This window comes from Oncorhynchus keta, chromosome 31, assembly GCF_023373465.1.
Source record: "Oncorhynchus keta strain PuntledgeMale-10-30-2019 chromosome 31, Oket_V2, whole genome shotgun sequence".
Taxonomy (NCBI): Eukaryota; Metazoa; Chordata; class Actinopteri; order Salmoniformes; family Salmonidae; genus Oncorhynchus; species Oncorhynchus keta.
The window spans coordinates 7,587,846-7,609,424 of record NC_068451.1 but is presented as its reverse complement, the minus strand read 5'-3'; the positions used below and the strand labels follow the sequence as shown (position 1 = coordinate 7,609,424).

At 42.0% G+C, this 21,579-nt stretch overlaps 1 protein-coding gene across 1 annotated transcript; it reads left to right on the top strand.

Moving 5' to 3' along the window:
* The first annotated feature begins 3,401 nt into the window (after window positions 1–3,401).
* On the top strand, window positions 3,402–20,152 carry LOC118364291 (ras-related GTP-binding protein C-like). The gene is made up of 7 exons (XM_035745711.2): window positions 3,402–3,826; window positions 5,867–6,070; window positions 9,638–9,837; window positions 13,544–13,658; window positions 18,078–18,220; window positions 18,485–18,633; window positions 19,027–20,152. The coding sequence occupies exons 1-7, from the start codon at window positions 3,644–3,646 to the stop codon at window positions 19,176–19,178; spliced, it is 1,146 nt and encodes a 381-aa protein (XP_035601604.1). The 5' UTR covers window positions 3,402–3,643; the 3' UTR covers window positions 19,179–20,152.
* The last annotated feature ends 1,427 nt before the right edge of the window (window positions 20,153–21,579 follow it).

The following is a 21,579-nucleotide window of genomic DNA, read 5'->3' as shown; positions in this document are numbered from 1 at the left end:
AGGGTTCAGTAATTAGCTAGCTCATCCATGATGCTGCTAGATGTTTGCTGGCACCATTTTGCCCAAGAAAGGGAAGGAACAAGACCCGGTGCATTCATACCTCCCTTGATGTAATCACTGTTAATAAAACATAATTGAACAGGTGAACTCAAGGGCTTCTTCACCACATAGCTTTCACCTGTCCAGTCATTTCTAATCAATGATTCCACCAAGGAACCTAATTCAAGCTTAAATGGGACTAGTATGATTGCTATAAATATTATAGCCTTCCTTACTGTGTACTGAAGAAAATAAAAAACATCCAAACTGAGTATTGTACCTCGGTAATAAACTATCTTGCTACAGGTTAAGTTAGCCAGCCAGTAATGGACTAAACTCCATGGTGAAGTTTGTTTCTGATTAACTTCACCAACTGAGTGTCGCCGAGACCAGGCTTTGTGGTAATCTAGCTCAGAATACATCGATTCGCCCAAGGTCAATACTTTAAATTATAAAACGTGTACTCATGTTAGCGTGGCTTTGTTTGCTTTAAATCCATACTTTTCAATATACGTTCATTCAAATACAACAACCGACTGTTTGCTCATTGCTCTATGGCAAATGCGCATGTGCCAATTGAATCTCAACAAGGAAACAGTCCGTGGTGGTATCAATATTACCCCAAAGGCAGTACAATATGAAGATAGCTTAAAAACTGCTCCGTCAATTGAAATCTCCATCACACTGTAGGCGACTTCATGGTGACGTTAGCGCATGCGTAGAAATACGTTGTCGGCTCGAACGGTCGTCTCACGCTGAACTGCGCATGTGCAGCCCATCAACCCAAAGGCAGTCCTTTGATATTGTTATATAAATATTCATACACATAGCTCATATATTATACAGCGCTAAACTAATCCGCCTGACTCAAGTCATCTTATGTACCCCTGCTAAAACAGGAACTAGCTCACACAGCCAGCAATAAAACTACCCCCCTAACACTATCTCCTCGGCTTTGTTGTCTCCCGACCCCAGGAAACAAAGACATTCCATCGCATGAACACATACACCCAGCCATAAAAACTGCCCCTCTACCTCACGAACCCCTGACACAAACATCTCCTAGAATAAACAGTCCTCTCCCCTTCTACTGGTCGGGTGCCCAGAACAGAAGACTGATGTGCACCAATGGGGGCTTCTACTCTGGCTAGAGCGGGTCCGCCTCCAACCCTACTGGACCATTCAGAAGGCGTCACGACAAGACTCTACCTACTTTATTCTATGTATAAAAATGAATGTAACCTTTGTATAAGTTCTCTTTTTCACCTGACTCCTTATCGGGTTATATGAACTAGATCCGTGCACGATGTAGAACAAGATATATTTGACCAATAAACGGCCTTTTTGTTACAACTGAAATCCACTCTGTCCAGCGCCCGTGATTTGGTCTCGACTCTCCAGTATTTAAACACTAACAATATAAAGTTTTTGACAAATTAAAACGTGCCAGTTTGTGACTTTCACGAAATTGGACTAATAACATGTTCAACTACTTACGATATTGGCTCGAATCTAGCTTGTGCCTTTAGATTTCAAGAAAATTAACTTCGGAAAACATTTACACTCATCTCATTTTACATCCCAAACCCAGACCTGCCCGGTTTGGTCTGTTTCGCAAGCTTTCTTGGAAGTCTCGCAATGTTGTGACTCTGGGTTTGGAAACTGACTGACTGTACCTGTGGTATTTGATTACCGTTTATTGAAAAAATATGATTTTAGCACACAAAGAAAGTCACGCAACTACAGGGGACAAACATAGGTACAAGTTGGGCGTTTCATAATTATTTTTTTTTAAAGTATTGACCTTGAGCGAATCGGTGTAGTTGAGACTACATTCCACAAAGCCTGGTCTCGGCTCCACTCAGTTGGTGAAATTCATCAGAAAATTCCTTCACCGTGGATTGGAGTTTAGTCCGCTAAATTAGCACACTAACGCGTGGGGAAACTTTAAGCTCTCCTGGTTGTTTTACAATGCCATTGTTGTATTTTACACACTACATCGTTACTCACGCCAATGTAAAACATTATTATGCAGTCCACTTACTCTGTAGTGTGCCATTATGAAGTTAACGTTAAACTTTACTGGTAACTGAGGTTCTTACGACTCTCACTGCCTGCAACAGACAGGTTTCCCTGTTAGCCTTGACGTCAACACAAGCACGCTCGGGTTTAGAGCATGCGCAGTGTAGTTTATTGAAATACTTTCTGTACTGTCTTTTTCTGCCCTCTGCTGGTGATTTTGTAGGCTTCACACAGACAGTTCTCACTTTTTATTTTATTAATTTCACCTTTATTTAACCAGGTAGGCTAGTTGAGAACAAGTTCTCATTTGCAGCTGCGACCTGGCCAAGATAAAGCAAAGCAGTTCGACACATACAACAACACAGAGTTACACATGGAATAAACAAACATACAATCAATAATACAGTAGAAAAATCTATATACAGCATGTGCAAATGAAGTAGGATGAGAGAGGTAAGGCGATAAATAGGCCATGGTAGCGAAGTAATTACAATATAGCAATTAAACACTGGAATGGTAGGGTGTGCAGAAGATGAATGTGCAAGTAGAGATACTGGGGTGCAAAGGAGCAAGATAAATAAATAAATAAAGTATGGGGATGAGGTAGATGGAAGGGCTGTTTACAGATGCAGTGATCTGTGAGCTGCTCTGACAGCTGGTGCTTAAAGCTAGTGAGGGAGGTAGGTAAGAGTCTCCATCTTCAGAGATATTTGCAGTTCGTTCCAGTCATTGGCAGCAGAGAACTGGAAGGAGAGGCACACCTGTGCGGCCAAAAGAATAATCGGCTTTGGGGGTGACCAGTGAGATATACCTGCTGGAGCGCGTGCTACTTTATATTTTGATTGAATGTGGATTCATTCCACAGATGGAAAACAATACTGGAATTACTGGAATAACATTGATTGTACAATTTTACTATGATTCAAAGAGATACATCCATCGTGAATTGAACCCCCCCAGTCAAAACAAAATAAATCAGTCAAACTATAACTTTCCAGCCAAAATAACTCCAGGTGAAAGGTCACAAAACAAACCTGTGCACTAGCAGAGATACTGTATATAATGACGAGATGCTCTTGTCTCCGCACTAACTGGCGCGAAGGCAGACGGTCTGCTTATCTGTCTCATTTTTGATCGTGTTTAAATTAAGTTCGGTCTGCTTATCGCTGTATTCCCGCGGGGACATATTTTGACGGTAATTGACCCTCTCGCTTCGTTTCTTCCTCTCTGGCACCAGCCTACTTGGTCAGCTGACTGCAAAACATCTGACAAGGGTAGGACCAGTCTCGACAGATTGACACCCTGGTTATCCAATTATTATTCGCATCCTATGTACATCATCCAATTAGATTCGGAGGTGGTTCAAGAGCAGGGTTTTCGGCGAAAAGGAAACATAGGGGACCCGAAGATCTAAAGGATAAGGGAGACTATTACAACACACTCTGGATTTGCAAGTAACTGATGCATTTAAACTGTATTTTACGTTTTATCGGCGGTGTGGAAGGATCTGTCGGTAAAAGCAGGACTGCGTAAAACTAATAGGGTGAGGGGGGATTGGGGAAGCGAGAGTTGTTGGGTCAAAATGTCGATTCAGTACGAAGTGGAACCGTTGGCAGACAGCTACGGGGTTGCGGACTCGTTTCCCAAAGATTTTGGATATGGAGAAGAGGAGGCCGACATCGAGGATAGCCCAACTCCATCTGACAGCAAACCTAGAATTCTGTTAATGGGTTTGCGAAGAAGTGGCAAGTCGTCAATACAGAAGGTAGGAAGCGATGTCGGCGGACATGATTAATCTGTCTTTACATAACGCCTTATTTGTGTTCAATCAGCAACTATAGCTATCATCACCAGTTATTGTGATAGCTTGCTAACATTGCCACAACTTCTAAACATTCCTGAGGTTAATATAGTAACATGCATCCATTTTGAACGCCAGACTTTACTTCTATGTGAAAGACCAGATGTCATCCTGGTCTGAATAGCAAGTTACTGCTACATGACATGCAAGCAAACACTTCAGTATAGCTAGCATCTACAGAGATGGTCTGGTTTAAAACCTCCGTGGTGTTGCATTCTTTCTTCTAGGCAGTGGTGTAAAGTACTTAAGTAAAACTAATTTGTTTCTAACGTATTTTTTTTGTGTTATCTGTACTTTATACTATTTAAATTCTGGAGAACTTTTACCTTACTACATTCCTAAAGAAAATAATAAATATTTACTCCATACATTTTCCCTGACACCTAGAAGTACTCCAATGGTCCAATTAAAGGTACTTATCAAGAGAACACCCTTGGTCATCCCTATTGCCTCTGATCTGGCGGACTCACTAAACGCACATGCTTCATTTGTAAATGTTGTCTGAGTGTTGGCGTGTGCTCCTGGCTATCCGTAAATAAATACAAATGTGCCGTCTGGTTTGTTTAATATAGGGACATTGAAATGATGTATACTTTTACTTTCAATACTTAAGTATATTTTAGCAATTACATTTACTTTTGATACTTAAGCATATTTAAAACCAAATACTTTCAGACTTTTACTCAAGTACTATTTTACTGGGTGACTTTCACTTTTAACGTTACTTGAGTCATTTTATCGTTACAATATCTTTTACTCAAGTATGACAATTGGGTACTTTTTCCACCACTGTTTCTAGGGAGGTTCAGCCAACTATTTCAATTGATGTTAGCCAGTGAGCTGGCTAGTTGGTTCAGCTAACGAGTGCAAACAACATACAATTAATTCAACCGTATGTAAAATAAACGTTTGCTAGGTTACTTGTTGATCATTTATCAGGTGAAAACATGTTTCTTGCTCGGCACTCGTGCGCGGTGTGATCACTTGTATGGATTGGGCACGTGACTGTCTGCCTGTCTAAAATCTCTTCTCTGGCGTTCCAGATTTGTGAGACAATAGCAATCAGCATTATATTGCTAAATAACCTCATTCATGACAGCAGAGCTACAGCCACACATTTTACAAGTCACATTATCACTTTTATGGTTCAATAAGTATGCTCTTTCCAGGGAAATGCAATTAATTCTAGATGCACCAAATAACTTCACTCATTAGAATAAAAAAAATTCCATCCCTGTTTGCTAGTTTTAGATGTAGTTGTTTTGTAGCAGACTTTTTTGCGTTCTTGTTAAGATGCTGGGGGCAATGCCTTCACCCATTTGATACAAGGAGGAAGAAATCATGTAACCTGAAATTAATCTGAAGGTATTTCTGCTTCAGTAGTAGAAGATGCAAGACTTACAACACGTAACGTATTAAAGAGACTTTCTGGTACTTTTTCCTACTTTTTAGCCAGTAGTTCTGAAAGTAACCCACATGTGGTGGCAAATTGAGGTAAACCAGTAATTCTGCTCATATATTATGCATGTATGAATTACACATTGACACATCCAGCCCAAGGCGAGAGGTTTAAAAATAAAATTATTCTAGTCTCAAGTTCCAGAGCGTGTTTTTCTAAGGGCGCCAAACTATTTAGTTACATGGTTTATTTTTATTTTTTTCTCATATTTTCATTCATAGGCTATGGTTGTGCAGAGCTACACTGTTGTTGAAGACCCATCTAAATCCATGACCCTAAATACTGAGCCACAGAGTACGTTCTTCCCTTAAGCCTCTTGCTAGTTCCAAAACATGTGATTTGGCTTTTTCCTCTGGTAGTAGTGACCCCAGTTACTATTACAAACTCTCAAAATGGAGTGTCTCTCTTTGGTCTTTTGAGAAGGAAGCAGTAGGTTTAGGTGTTGTCATTTTGTCTTTACAGCACTGTCTAATTTCCTGTTTCAGGTGGTATTCCACAAAATGTCTCCTAACGAGACGTTGTTCCTGGAGAGCACCAACAAGATCTACAAGGACGACATCTCCAGTAGCTCGTTTGTCAACTTCCAGATCTGGGACTTCCCGGGTCAAGTGGACTTCTTCGACCCCACCTTTGACTACGAGATGATCTTCAGAGGCACGGGGGCTTTGATATTCGTCATTGACGCACAGGTGAAAAGATTGAGTGGAAAAGTGTATTAAAAACACAATGGTTGACTGACTTACTGACATACATGTTGAACATAATAATTGATCAATTATGAAATAGAAATAGAATTACTAGAAAGGGAAAAAGCCCTTCAGACCACAGCATTTTAACAGAATACTCATGTCATGGGTAATGTCTGAACCTGTTCTATGGTCTTTAAATTAAATGTATTCAAACTGACTAAACTGTGTAGTTTATACATGTAATTTGTGTTTATAGAGAAATGGATGAATTAAGTGTGGGCTAGACTACTTCTACTCTGCAGCACAGGATAAGCTTCTGATGTTGAAACGTTGAATGACCCAACACTTCAAAGACAATTGATTGTCACAGAAGTTTTCTGAAGACAGTGCACATTGTTATCCTAACTGCTGGAACAAAGTTATCTTAACCATGATCTAAATCAAAGCTAATTTAATCAGGGAGGCCATTTATCATTTATCTCAATTTAATGATCACATTGAAAGGAGTTACCAGTGTCACCACATTTTCTATTTTTCTGGTTTGTGTTTAGTAGAGCAGGCAAAGAAAAATGCTTTCAAACATTTTTCAGTGGAATACAAAATTGAGCGTTTCTCATTGGACGTGTCCAGGTAGTCCCCCCCCCCCTGTTTCACTCCATTTTATTCCGTTTGGTGCCTAATGAACTAGGGGTGTGAATGTTAAAACGTTTAAAGGAAATTGGCATCTTTAACGTTAACACGGAACCCAAATCGGCTGCGTTCGTGCGCTATCGTGTATACATTTTGTCCCCCTACACCAAACGCGATCACGACACGCAGGTTCAAATATCAAAACAAACTCTGAACCAATGTCATTCATTTGGGGACAGGTCGGAAAGCATTAAACATGTATGGCAATTTAGCTAGTTAGCTTGCACTTGCTAGCTAATTTGTCCTATTTAGCTAGCTTGCTGTTGCAAGTTAATTTGTCCTGGGATATAAACATTGAGGAGTTATTTTACCTGATATGCACAAGGTCCTCTACTCCAACAATTAATCCACACACACAGAACGGCCAACCGACTCGTTTCTAGTCATCTCTCCTCCTTCCAGCCCTTTTCATCTTTGAACTTATATGGTGATCGGCATCTACACTTTCATTGTATTACCACGACCACCGGCAAAACAGTTCGTCTTACAATCACCCACTTGGGTATAACCAATGAGGAGATGGCACGTGGGTACCTGCTTCTATAAACCAATGAGGAGATGGGAGAGGCAGGCCTTTCAGCGCGATCTGTGTCAGAAATAGAAACAAGTTCTATTTTAGCCCTTGGCATCGCAGACCCTCGTTGGCGCAATAATTGAATAACATGGATTTCAAAATGCATTTTGCGACGTGTCTGGTCAGCATGTAAGAAAAATCCCTAACCGAAAATCGGTGTATTTATTTATTTTTTACTTAGATGAACAAAGTAACAGCATAGTAGGGCAGTTTAGGTCAACCCTAGGAGGGTTGAAACGCGAGGATCAACTTCTCTGCTGTTTTGGTGCCCTTGCTACCTCGCTGTGAACAGCGTGAAGTGAACCCGTGCATATACTGTGTGTGACTGTGAGAGCGAACTGTTGCATCTGGCTCAATATCATAGCCTTTTCATTGACGATTGGCCCTGCTTTACTGAAGTTGTGAGACATTGCAAGCTAAGAAATTGTGAGGTACAGCATTCCATTGTGAGATACAGCTTTTAATTACCGATAGATCGGCCAAGTGCACAGTTCTGTCTGTCTGGTGGCCGACCTGCCTATATTGTGCCCTTCTCTCCGTCGCTCGCTATCACGCAAGTGTTTGTAGCTGAATCTAATCTTGACACTCAGAAATGGGAGTCGACGTGGAAGGAATCAAGGAATAAATGATTTTGGTGTCAACTATCCACCACTACGTCATCATAGTAACAGTTCGTAAAAAAGTCAAGGGACAACAATGAAGTCCTGTATGGCAACACTTTGAGAAGGAAATGCAAACTTTGCATGGTGGAATTGAGGTACAGTTTAATTTTTTAAAATTGCATTAATGGATTTGTTTTGCAGTTTAAACATTAAGAAAAATTGTCAATTTGTCACATTCCTATAACCCGCAACAGGACACCGTGTCCACATTGCTGGTGTTTTCGCACAACCTTAATGATAAGGTTGTTAATCCAGGAATTGGTCTTAAATAACCTTCTTTTTTTTTTGTGAACAAATTGTTTAATTTTGTCTTTTATAAGGTTGGTAGCAATGTGGAAATTGTTGCGCAAGTCTGTTGCAGTTCTTGTCAACTACAAAACCCACAATGCAATACTCTCTCTGGGCAGGCTGGCTGGCAAGCTAGCAAACATAGCTACACACAATAATACTAAAGTCAATATCAGCATGTGAAGTAGCCAGCTGTAAAATTGCCTAAAAAGGCACTATCAATTTAGGCGTCTCTCACCGAGTTTGCCTCTCCCCAAAGTGAGTACAGAGTACGTTGCTATAGCAATAACGGCCCTTTCCCACATTTCCAACAGACACACAGGGCACATTGCAATATAGTACTTGAAGGAGAAATTGAGTTGAATAAATTTGGTTCACTGTTTAGATTGAGAACATCTAAGGGGAAAAAAACAGTATATACTTTGTCATGATGATTTTTAAATGGATGTATGTATTCTAGACTAGTATGCCCATACCATCTATTGGCTGATTTGGAGATCTGCAGTGCAGGTAGGCCTAATTGTTATAAAAGCGTAATGAAGTGTCATGTTGTGTTATCCCATATCTCCTGTGACGAGAACCATTTAGCTATGACGTGTTCCTACAAGATTTCCTGATTTCAGACGGACCACTTAGAAGTTAAATCATGAGGGAAATTGTTATTTCCCCCACTGATAGAACCTAGGCTATTACCAAATAGTCAGGAGTTTCATGATTTTTTCTTTCTGTGGGTGTATTATCCCGTTAATGTTAACAATTATCTGTGCGGTATAACTAGGTTGTAACCACTTAACGTGTCCTAGGTGTTGTATGTCCAACAAACCTACTGTATCCTTTTGCCAGTTTATTAAGACTTTTCCACCTGAGTTAAATTTAGGAAGTGTTTGTACAAGCCACTGTACTCTGGCAGAGTGGCACTCCATATCTCACGGGCGTTCAGTATCTCTCAGTGCAGATGCAGAATTCGCAGGGAAATAAATTGACAAGCTTGCTCAACACATCCAATGTTGTCACTCACTTTTGCAGTGGGACTTTGAGATTTCGCAATCTGAAGTATTATGATGGTTATGTTGAAATCTTCGATTGCTTTAATCTAAAAAAAAGTAGCCTAATTCTCCAGGAATTCTGGCAAACTCTCCCCACCACAGGGATTGTGTCAAGTAGGATATATGAGCGTAGGGGATTGTGCTATGCATGTTGGATAGTATGGATGTGGAAATGTGCATGCAGGCAGCAAGATGCATGTAGTCTACTTTTTAGGCACACTTGTACACTACTTTGTTTTAAGCCACTTTGTCTGTGTGTCTGTCTCTGTTTGTGCTTGTGTTCTTCTTTGATCTTCTTTCTGCCCAGGATGACTATGTGGAGGCGTTGGGCAGACTCCACCTCACCGTGTCGCGGGCCTACAGGGTCAACCCTGAGATTAACTTTGAGGTGTTCATCCACAAAGTGGACGGCCTCTCCGACGACCACAAGATCGAGACCCAGAGGGACATCCACCAGAGAGCCAACGACGACCTGGCAGACGCCAGCTTAGAGAAGCTTCACCTCAGGTAGATCCGCAGACACTCACCCTCAAAGGGATAGTTCAGAAAATCTAACCGTCCCTTTAATCCTCCCCTTTTGAGTTTACAGTATGCCAAGGGAAAAGCATTGAAAGCCTACAGAAAGAGCAGCTACACTAAACTAATTAGCCTTCTCAGCTTATTACCTTGCTATTGTTGGTTAGTATTCTATTGTAGGCCTAATTCTCTTTTTTTTTTTCTTCTACTGTTCAACCCAGCAATGACCTCATGGGAGTTCAGGTGATGTGCATTTGACTAAAATGTTAGCAGTTTTAGCATTGGTCAGCCATCCTTTTTTCACAACATAAGCTAGTCAGTCATCTGTGCAGCCAAGTAATTTCTTGTGGCCTCTTGTCACTTTGATTATTTTCTATATATCATGATTGGTTTTGTAATATGGCTGAAATCTGAGTGAATCAGATCACACTTGCGATTCCACTGATGCTGATACAGTGAAAATAGATTCAGGCAGTTTTGTGTTAGTGTTAGCCTAGCTGTTATAACTCTCTCACTCTGCATAAGGAATGTTGGCTTGTAAGATTGGTTTCCCAGAAATTACTTGCCTTACACAACACATGGATGAAAATATTTGCCACGATGTGGGGCAAAACCCGTCCCTTGTTTTGGTCCAACATTTGACTGTGAGTGGGGCAGTAACATATTAATGAAAAGCACACTTGTCAGTGTGTGGTCCTGGATCATAGGGTTTGCTTGTATACTTCCAGCGCATGGTTGTCATACTCCGAGCATTACTGTCAGATTCCACCCCGGCCTCTTAATGAACAAACACCACAGCGAGTGTTTATGGTGCAAACTGTCTATGTTAAAGGATCAGAAGGATTACATGTCGCCTATATCTCATGTACCGTTACGCTTATACTGCCTTCAATGTTTGCCATTTTCTCTTCTGAAATTGAAACCATGACCTCAAATTTGAATTCTGCTGAAATGGTTGTTTTCGATATCATCACACGCCCTGATGATCATTTGCCAGATATTGGCCTAGGCCCTTTATACATTAATGATACTGAGCCTAGCGAGTTGTTTTATGAAAAGACAAACCGGTTCAAACACGCTCTGCAGCTTTCCAGTACTAGGTTTTTCAATTGGGCTGTGCGCTTTTCCTTTCTTGAGATGTAGGCCTATTTTATTAAAGGTGAGATTGCTGTTGGTGCAACGCCAGACAGTTGGATCAATGGTGGATTTCTAGTGAAGCTGGGAGGAGGGATGTCATGTTGAGTTGAGTTGTCTGTGCAGTGCAGAGAACAGAACACAACATCTCTGTGCGAAGTCTTTGGATCTGTTGGTTAGAACTGCGCTCTCAAGTTTCCCAATTTTCAATTTGGGACAGTGAAGTTACAATCACTACTGTTTTTATAGAATTCTTTAAAATGTTACGCTACCTTAATGCTTTTGTAATACGTTGCTAATATTTTCAATTCTGCAGTTGGACTGTCCCAAAATGTAGCATCATGGTCATTATTAAGTGATGGCTTATCTTTGTGTGTTTTTAAAGCTGAGAAATGCTTTCTGTTTCTCATGTTCCCTACTGTTTTGTGATATGATCCAGTCTCACTTTGTGTTTTTACTTGAATTACAGCGCACAAGGAACTAAGTCATCAACTCAGTCCTAACCTGTGCAAGCCTATAGCTACAGTGAGGGGGGGAAAAGTATTTAATCCCCTGCTGATTTTGTACATTTGCCCACTGACAAAGAAATGAGCTGTCTTTAATTTGAATGGTAGGTTTATATGAATAGTGAGAGACAGAATAACAAAAACAGAAAAACGCATGTCAAAAAGTGTATAAATTGATTTGCATTTTAATGAGGGAAATAAGTATTTAACCCCCTCTCAATTAGAAAGATTTCTGGCTCCCAGGTGTCTTTTATACAGGTAACGAGCTGAGATTGGGCTTCCCGGGTGGTGCGGTGTTTAAGGGCACGGCACTGCACTGCTAGTTGTGCCACCAGAGACTCTGGTGGCTCAGTCACAACCGGCCGCGACTGGGAGGTCCGTGGGGCGACGCACAATTGGCCAAGCGTCGTCCGGGTTGGGGAGGGTTTGGCCGGTAGGGATATCCTTGTCTCACCGCGCACCAGCGACTCCTGTGGCGGGCCGGGCACAGTGCACACAAACCAAGGTCGCCAGGTGCACAGTGTTTCCTCCGACGCATTGGAGCGGCTGGCTTCTGGGTTGGATGCGCGCTGTGTTAAGAAGCAGTGCGGCTTGGTTGGGTTGTGTTTCGGAGGACGCATGGCTTTCGACCTTCGTCTCTCCCGAGCGAGCCCGTACGGGAGTTGTACCGATGAGACAAGATGGTAGCTACTAACAATTAGATACCACGAAATGTTTAATTTTTTAAAAACACACTCTTAATTAAAGGGAGTGCTCCTAATCTGTTTGTTACCTGTATAAAATACACCTGTCCACAGAAGCAATCAATTCATCAGATTCCAAACTCTCCACCATGGCCAAGACCAAAGAGCTCTCCAAGGATGTCGGGGACAAGATTGTAGACTTACACAAGGCTGGAATGGGCTACAAGACCATCGCCAAGCAGCTAGGTGAGAAGGTGCAATTATTCGCAAATGGAAGAACTGGACTGGGGCTCCATGCAAGATCTCACCTCGTGGAGTTGCAATGATCATGAGAACGGTGAGGAATCAGCCCAGAACTACACGGGAGGATCTTGTCAATGATCTCGAGGCAGCTGGGACCATAGTCACCAAGAAAACAATTGGTAACACACTACGCCGTGAATGACTGAATTCATGCAGCGCCCGCAAGGTCCCCCTGCTCAAGAAAGCACATATACATGCCTGTCTGAAGTTTGCCAATGAACATCTGAATGATTCAGAGGACAACTGGGTGAAAGTGTTGTGGTCAGATGAGACCAAAATGGAGCTCTTTGGCATCAACTCAACTCGCTGTGTTTGGAGGAGGAATGCTTCCTATGACCCCAAGAACACCATCCCCACCGTCAAACATGGATGTGGAAACATTATGCTTTGGGGTTGCTTTTCTGCTAAGGGAACAGGACAACTTCACCGCAAGTGACGATGGATGGGCTCATGTACCGTCAAATCTTGGGTGAGAACCTTCTTCCCTCAGCCAGGGCATTGAAAATAGGTCGTGGATGGGTATTCCAGCATGACAATGACCCAAAACACACGGCCAAGGCAACAAAGGAGTGGCTCAAGAAGAAGCACATTAAGGTCCTGGAGTGGCCTAGCCAGTCTCCAGACCTTAATCCCATAGAAAATCTGTGGAAGGAACTGAAGGTTTGAGTTGCCAAACGTCATCCTCGAAACCTTAATGACTTGGAGAAGATCTGCAAAGAGGAGTGGGACAACATCCCTCCTGAGATGTGTGCAAACCTGGTGGCCAACTACATGAAATGTCTAACCTCTGTGATTGCCAACAAGGGTTTTGCCACCAAGTACTAAGTAATGTTTTGCAGAGGGGTCAAATACTTATTTCCCTCATTATAATGCAAACTAATTTATAACATTTTTCACATCTGTTTTTCTGGATTTTATTGTTGTTATTCTGTCTCTCACTGTTCAAATAAACCTACCATTTAAAATGATAGACTGATAATTTATTTGTCAGTGGGAAAACGTACAATATCAGCAGGGGATCAAATACTTTTTCCCTCACTGTAACTTCCCATTCTTTTCTATATCTTTCAGTTTCTATTTGACAAGTATCTATGACCACTCAATATTTGAGGCCTTCAGTAAAGTGGTTCAGAAGCTTATCCCACAGCTGCCAACACTGGAAAACCTTCTAAACATCTTTATATCTGTAAGTACCAAATTCCCTCTTGATTTAGTTCTCGCTGTTTGATTTGAATGCTTTTTTGCATTTCTTTCATTTGTTTTTACCTGGGTTGTTCATTCGTGTACACCATAACAACATTCTTTCAACGGAAAATGGAAAGTAATGTTTCTCATTGGACGAGTTCATCTAGTCCCTCCCTGCTACTTGGCTGTACCTGCACCAAAACTCCAGTATTATTCATAGCTTGTTCTGTGTCTCCTTTTTAAATAGGGAGACAAATGTTTTCAGCACTTTTTTATTTCTATGTCTGATCAAAACTTGTTTCCTCATGGCTCCCTCTTGTCCCTCTGCAGCAATATGTGTGGAACATCGAATCGCAATAAAATCCCATTCTTGAATAGCAGTACATGTAGAATCGTGAGAATTGCAGTACATGTAGAATCGTGAGAATTGCAGTACATGTAGAATCGTGAGAATTGCAATACATATTGTATCGGCACTAAAGTATTGTGATAATATTGTACCATGAGTAGGGCTGTTGTGGTGATCGTATTACCGCCACACTGGCAGTCATGAGTCCTGACCACAGTCAAATTCCACGTGACCGCTGAGTCACAGTAATCTCCACTTATGCACTGTGGACATGCGTTGGTACGTAGTACCCAACTCTCTAATGACCATCAGGTCCTTATGGCCTGGTACTCAGGGCTCTGTTGACCCTCTAACCACTGATATCAATGCAAATGCCATTGAAAATCACATCAAACACTTTTCATCAAAACAGTATCATGCTTTTAGAAAGCACCTCATTGTAATTGATCAATTTTGAAGGAAGTTCAACAGGTTGGAACTGAGTGGAAAACATGGTCATTGTAGATGTTGTTCAAAGCCTTAACACAATGATTTGGACAGCGCTTTCTACGGCGACGATGAATTCAAAACACCCATATTAAATATGAGCCCGACGACCCCGAGAAATAAAATGTTTGCCGTTATACAATACATAGCCCGCCGCATATTATGCACTGCAAAAAAACATGAAAAAGAAAAAACGAATTTAAGAACTCTTTGGTACCCAATTGGTTTGGCCTGTACTCTAGTAATCACCTTTGAGTGTGGACTGTATTATTATGCATACTGGATGGACTGGTTACCTTATGCTGCGCTCCAAACTAGAGACCGATCATTAACTAGAGACGATGATTTTTCAACGCCGATATCGATTGGAGGACCAAAAAGGCCGATACCGACTAGTCGGACGATTTAAAATAAAAAAATATATATATACATATTTTCAAATATATTTGTAATAATGACAATTACAACAATACTGAATGAACACTTTAACTTAATATACTACATCAAATAAAATCAATTTGGACTCAAATAAATAATGAAACATGTTCAATAATGCAAAAACAAAGTGTTGGCGAAGAAAGTAAAAGTGCAATATGTGTCATGTAAAAAAAGCTAACGTTTCAGTTCCTTGCTCAGAACATGAGAACATATGAAAGCTGGTGGTTCCTGTTAAAATGAGTCTTCAATATTCCCAGGTAAGAAGTTTTAGGTTGCAGTTATAATAGGACTATTTCTCTCTATATGATTTGTATTTCATATGCCTTTGACTATTGGATGTTCTTATAGGCACTTTAGTATTGCCAGTGTAACAGTATAGCTTTCGTCCCTCTCCTCGCCCCTACCTGGGCTCGAACCAGGAACACATCAACAACAGCCACCCTCGAAGCAGCGTAACCCATGCAGAGCAAGGGGAACAACTACTCCAAGTCTCAGAGCGAGTGACGTTTGAAACGCTATTAGCGCGCACCCCGCTAACTAGCTAGCCATTTCACATCGGTTACACCAGCCTAATCTCGGGAGTTGATATGGCTTGAAGTCATAAACCTCGCAATGCTTGAATCACAGCGAAGAGCTGCTGGCAAACGCAAAAAAGTGCTGTTTAAATGAATGCTTAAGAGCCTGCTGGTGCCTACCATCACTCAGTCAGACTGCTCTATCAAATCATAGACTTAATTATAACATAATAACACACAGAAATACGAGTCTTTGGTCATTAAAATGGTCCAATCCAGGAAACTATAATTTCCAAATCAAAACGTTTATTCTTTCAGTGAAATACGGAACCGTTCCGTGTGTTCTCTAACGGATGGCGTCCCTAAGTCTAAATATTGCTGTTACATTGTACAACCTTCAATGTCATAATTATGTACAATTCTGGCAAATTAACTACGGCCTTTGTTAGGAATAAATGGACATCACACAGTTCGCAATGAGCCATGCGGCCCAAACTGCTGCATATACCCTGACTGCTTGCACGGCACGCAAGAGGAATGACACAATTTCCCTAGTTATAAGACATTCATGTTAGCAGGCAATATTAACTAAATATGCAGGTTTAAAAATATATACTTGTGTATTGATTTTAAAGAAAGGCAGTGATGTTTATGGTTAGGTACATTGGTGCAACGACGGTGCTTTTTCCCGCAAATGCGCTTGTCAAATCATCACCTGTTTGTCAAAGTAGGCTGTGATTCAATCGGAAATTAACAGGCACCACATCGATTATATGCAACGCAGGGCTCTCTAGGTAAACTAGTAATATCATCAACCATGTGGAGTTAACTAGTGATTATGTTACGATTGATTGTTTTTTTTATAAGTTTAATGCTAGCTAGCAACTTACCTTGGCTTCGTGCTGCCCTCGCCTAACAGGTAGTCAACCTGCCACGCAGGCTCCTCATGGAGTGCAATGTAAGGCAGGCATCGAACTCTGTAAGCCGCCCTGCACATTCAACGAACAGCATCGCCTGAACCTATACGTTCCTAATGAACCTATATGGCCCTAATTAATCGGCCATTCCGATTTTAATCGGTTGACCTCTACTCCAAACTGCTGTTGAGTCTGGGAGAGAACGTATAGGTTCAGGCGATGCTGTTCGTTGAATGTGCAGGGTGGCTTACAGAGTTCGCCTACAATTTATAGTGCATATTTGTATAGCCTAGTAATAGGGAATTGTTTTTATATTTTCCAAATCAATAGGCTGACACTACCTTAAGGTACAGAATATCTCACCACTGTGCATTTCCATCTCCTCCCCTCTCTCCTTCATTCCTTTCTCCAGAGTGACTGTTAGCTTAATGAAATATGTTTTGAAAACGATAATCCCGAACAGATTTCACTTGGGTTTCCCAAATTAAGCACTGGGTAGCTGCAGTAACAGGGTTGGAGAGCCCATGGCATACAGAGGCTGCATGCTCCTCAAACAGTGGTTGATGCAGTGGAAATGCATTTTCTTCATATCGTTATCGTTATGTTTCGTTATGTTTCTTTAGACCTGCCTAAAATAAATAATGGATTTATTGTGAGGGTCTGTATTAAATTGATTTACTAGACTTTTTAAAATGTAGATGTTCCAAAGGTGCTCATCAGCGGCTTGTATGTGTGCAGGCCTGGAGATGCTCAACGTGTTTCTGTTCATTAAGTCAATTACCGTGGGACTGGAAGTCTTGTGCATGACAATAACCGTCTGACAAAAATGAATGCACACCACAGCCCTAACCATGAGGTCCCTGGCAATTCCCAGCCCTAGCAGAAATGGTGTCTGGTGTGTGACTTACATTGTGACGTGTGTCATCGTCAGCCCTGATGACCCTTTCATACACTGCTTTTATGGTTGTTGTCTAATACCAAAGTTCCAGAGTCCAAAGTCTCTTCGATCCCGGTCAAAATATGTTTTGCGGGCCTCCCGGGTGGCGCAGTGGTTAAGGACGCTGTACTGCAGCGCCAGCTGTGCCATCAGAGACTGTGTCGTAACCGGCCGCGACCGGGAGGTCCGTGGGGCGACGCACAATTGGCCTAGCGTCGCCCGGGTTAGGGAGGGGTTGGCCGGTAGGGATGTCCTTGTCTCATCGCGCACCAGCGACTCCTGTGGCGGGCCGGGTGCAGTGCGCGCTAACCAAGGTTGCCAGGTGCACGGTGTTTCCGCCGACACATTGGTGCGGCTGGCTTCCGGGTTGGATGCGCGCTGTGTTAAGAAGCAGTGCGGCTTGGTTGGGTTGTGTATCGGAGGACGCATGACTTTCAACCTTCGTCTCTCCCGAGCCCGTACGGGAGTTGTAGCGATGAGACAAGATAGTAGCTACTACAACAATTGGATAACATGAAATTGGGGAGAAAACTGGGTAAAAATGTTTTTTAAATAATATTTAAAAAATAAGTTTTGCATTGGTAAATAAAATGTATTTTCTTTACTTAGTAAACCCTTGCTGTTGACATGAACTGAAAGATCGCTCTGAGAGATTTCTGCCAAGCTTGCTTTTAGAAGAACCAAATGGTCACTCGTGGTGTTTCTGTCCCTCCTCCTTCCCTTCCTCCCCTATACCCCTATTCCCCTCATCTCCCTTTTCCCCTCCTTCCATCCTCAGAACTCCGGCATAGAGAAGGCCTTTCTGTTCGACGTGGTCAGTAAGATCTACATCGCCACAGACAGTAGTCCGGTGGACATGCAGTCTTATGAGCTGTGCTGTGACATGATCGACGTGGTTATAGATGTCTCCTGCATCTATGGGTAAGTCCCCTAGAACTGAATTCCTATCAGATATGTATGGTTTACAGCTGTGTGCGTGCATGCGTTTGTGGTCATTTTTGTGACAACACTTAACTTCAAGCTGAACGGTATAAAATCATACTTTTACCCCCTGTTATAAGCGTGTATGAGGCGTTTTAACGTCTTATTATAAAGTTTGAAATGTTAGGTCCCTGTATCGAACACACTTTCAATTTGAATGAGTTCCCTTACGTTGACTGTTCTATTTTGTGTGTGTTGATCCAGTCTGAAGGAGGATGGCAGTGGTAGTGCCTACGACAAGGAGTCCATGGCTATCATCAAGCTGAACAACACCACAGTCCTCTACCTGAAAGAGGTCACCAAGTTCCTGGCGTTGGTCTGCATCCTCCGAGAGGAGAGCTTTGAGCGCAAAGGCAAGCCATCCACCCCAGCACTTCCTCATTACTGCATTAAGCAGTCTCTCGATCAAGTGTGACTTCAAGCGCGACATTCAGACCGACGCCAATGGAGGAGTGGCACAGTCTTATTTAAGGAAGTGATCATGTCTTGAGTCTTTTGAATTTCAAGCTTCTCAGGCGGTAGCACACACATATAAGTGGCTAGTTTTTCTTTGCAACTGTAGATGTTCTTCACACGGGGCGTTATTGGTTTATCTTGATAGAGGGATCCTTTATTCACCTCTTATTCTTTGTTTCAACAATACGTGACGTATGGAGTAATCGACTGAGTGATGTTCAAAGTCTCTTAAGATCACAAAGTGAAAATATATTCATACCCTTCTCTCATTGACACGTATCTCTCCCCAGGCTTGATAGACTACAACTTCCACTGTTTCCGGAAGGCCATCCACGAGGTGTTTGAGGTGGGCGTTTCCACACCGTGGACGGGCTCCCAGGCGGCCGGCACGCCCTGCACCAAGGCTGTGACACTCAACGGCACGCCCCGGAGCACTGTCTAAACACAAATAGACAGACGGAGAGAGGATGGGAAAGGACAGAAAGATAGAAAAGAAAGATGGGGAGTGATCGTGCGGAAAAGACTAATGGATTGGGGTTTTCAGTAAACCAATCATAACTCTCGCACCCAGATCCTAAAAATCACAGGAAGAGGTCTAGAGCTAAAAATTCAAATGAAGAGTCAGGGCTGAACCCGACGCTCAGAGGGTAAGGAGGACTGCGAGCTTACAAAGCTAGGATGAAAGGGAAACTGAATGCAGAGATACTAGGAACATTCGTACATTTCGTGTGAATGCAAGGCATTGTTTTCCGCTGTTTGCCACGAGTAAAAACGGCTAAATGAAAGTCCAACACGACTGGTATACGTAAGCAAAAGCGTATTTGTTATTTGGGAACTTTCAGTGAGAGAGGCCTCACGTGCTTCAAGTCCCAAGAGACCTGAAGAAGCTTGGTAATATCGTTGTCTGTTTTAGCTGCTGGTTCATCCATGTGAAGAAGTACTTAAAAAAACAAAATGTAAACGTTGATGTAACCCTCGATAAGGAGAAGAAACTGCATAGGCTGTAACGGGGATCAGTATAGTTGTGTAACCCTGTGCAGACTTATGGGTCGAAGTCTCTAAGAAATGCTTGGTGTTTATCCAAAACGCACATGGTAACACTTTCTCAAGGCCTTATTTAGATAGAAATATCACTACTCACCCGCCTGTATGCTGCCCAAGACTTTGCTTTTGGTTTCATTCATTCTGAAGAAAACAGGGTTCCTCAAGAGTGCAAAAGGGATTGTAGTGTCCACTTTTTCTGCTTCTGTTCTGTGTGTGTGTCTGGAAAAGAGGATAGTTGGGGATTATGGATTCATGACTGCCCCATGTTGATTTGCCAGTGCAGGCCCTATGCTCAAAGTTGCTGTAGTGTCATACTGTATAATGCTATGCCATGTTGGAAAATTGAGCTAAAGAATAAACCTGTTACCAGTGGTTTGATCAGTGATGCTTCTAGATTCAGAAACAACTTTATAGATTCTAACTAGGATTTGTTGCAGTTGGATATCTGATTCATTAGAATCTTGCACAGACAAAACATTCTACATTTTGTCTTCTGGAAATAATCCATTGCGTTGGCTTACTCTCTTGGTTTGTCTATCAAATGATGCATGCAGTACAAGCACATTCTAGATATATCTATCTCCCTTATGCATAAAGTAGTCAGTTTAGCCATCTTTTCTGACACTCCATCGTAATACTGCCCTGCATGGATGCTTGCCATAGACCAAATGCTACTAACAGCCAACCAACTATACCAATCTTCAACTAAATGTGTGTCATACATTTATGACATCACAAGTTCTTTGAGCATGACCCTTCTCTTTACTGAAGCAGGTGGAGTCCGATGCCATTAGGAATGAGCTAATCTGGTCCCAGATCTGTTTGCGCGGTCTTGCCAAGGCGTGACAATGAATAAAAGAGTTGGCGAGACGGCACAAACAGATCACGGACCAGCCTAACTCGGAAAGGTCTCTGATGGGACCTATACATTCCGGTTGTGTGGCACCAATTGACATTATATAATGTAATGATGGTTATGATCATGATAAACAGAATGGTGGCAATGAAACGCCGGTCACCACTTCAAACCCTGCCTTACGTGACTAGTTGTTTCATTCACTCATCCCCCATCGCACAGGGGCGGCAGGTAGCCTAGTGGTTAGAGCATTGGGCTAGTAACAGAAAGGTTGCAAGATCGAATCCCTGAGCTGACATGGTAAAAATCTGTCGTTCTGCCCCTGAACAAGGCAGTTAAACCCACTGTTCCTAGGCCGTCATTGAAAATAAGAATTTGTTCTTAATTGACATGCCAAGTTAAATAAAGGTACAATTAAAAACATATTTGTTTTTAAATCGCGCCGTTTGGCGCATATAGGACGGCAACAACTGCTTTCCACTTTTGGCACTTTGGAAATCTTCTCCATTGTGCTTTAGCTTAGCTGATGTTGATCAGCATTTCGGTGTCTATTAGGTTTGTCTCAGAGCCTCAAGGAGTTGGGCCATTGCTTGTTTGTCTGAGGAGGTTGGCGTTTAATGCATTAGGCCAACACACGTGGAGTATTCTTCGCAGACATGTTGCGTGTAAGGTGAATGGTTTGTACTGGTCAGTCACTTTCCAGCACTCTGTACCATACAGCACAACACTGGTGGATTTAGAATTTGATCTTTGTGCTGTTATCGATCATCTTGACTTACAAATCTGTTGGAACTTTATGAAGGTTTCACTTTAGCTGAGGGTTCTGCTCAAGGACTTTGTCAGTTTTATCACAGCAATCCACAGAAACAAAAGCAGCATGAAGCCAATATGAAAACCCATTCCAAGCATGTATGCAATAACGTGTCGTCAAGCTAAATGATTC

Bases quoted from the DNA above. Each gene is read 5' to 3' on its own strand.
- LOC118364291 (XM_035745711.2), top strand. From the start codon at position 3,644: ATGTCGATTCAGTACGAAGTGGAACCGTTGGCAGACAGCTACGGGGTT. The intron at 18,221-18,484 runs GTAAGTCCCCTA...GTGTTGATCCAG, and splicing joins GATGTCTCCTGCATCTATGG to TCTGAAGGAGGATGGCAGTG. The intron at 18,634-19,026 runs GCAAGCCATCCA...ATCTCTCCCCAG, and splicing joins GGAGAGCTTTGAGCGCAAAG to GCTTGATAGACTACAACTTC.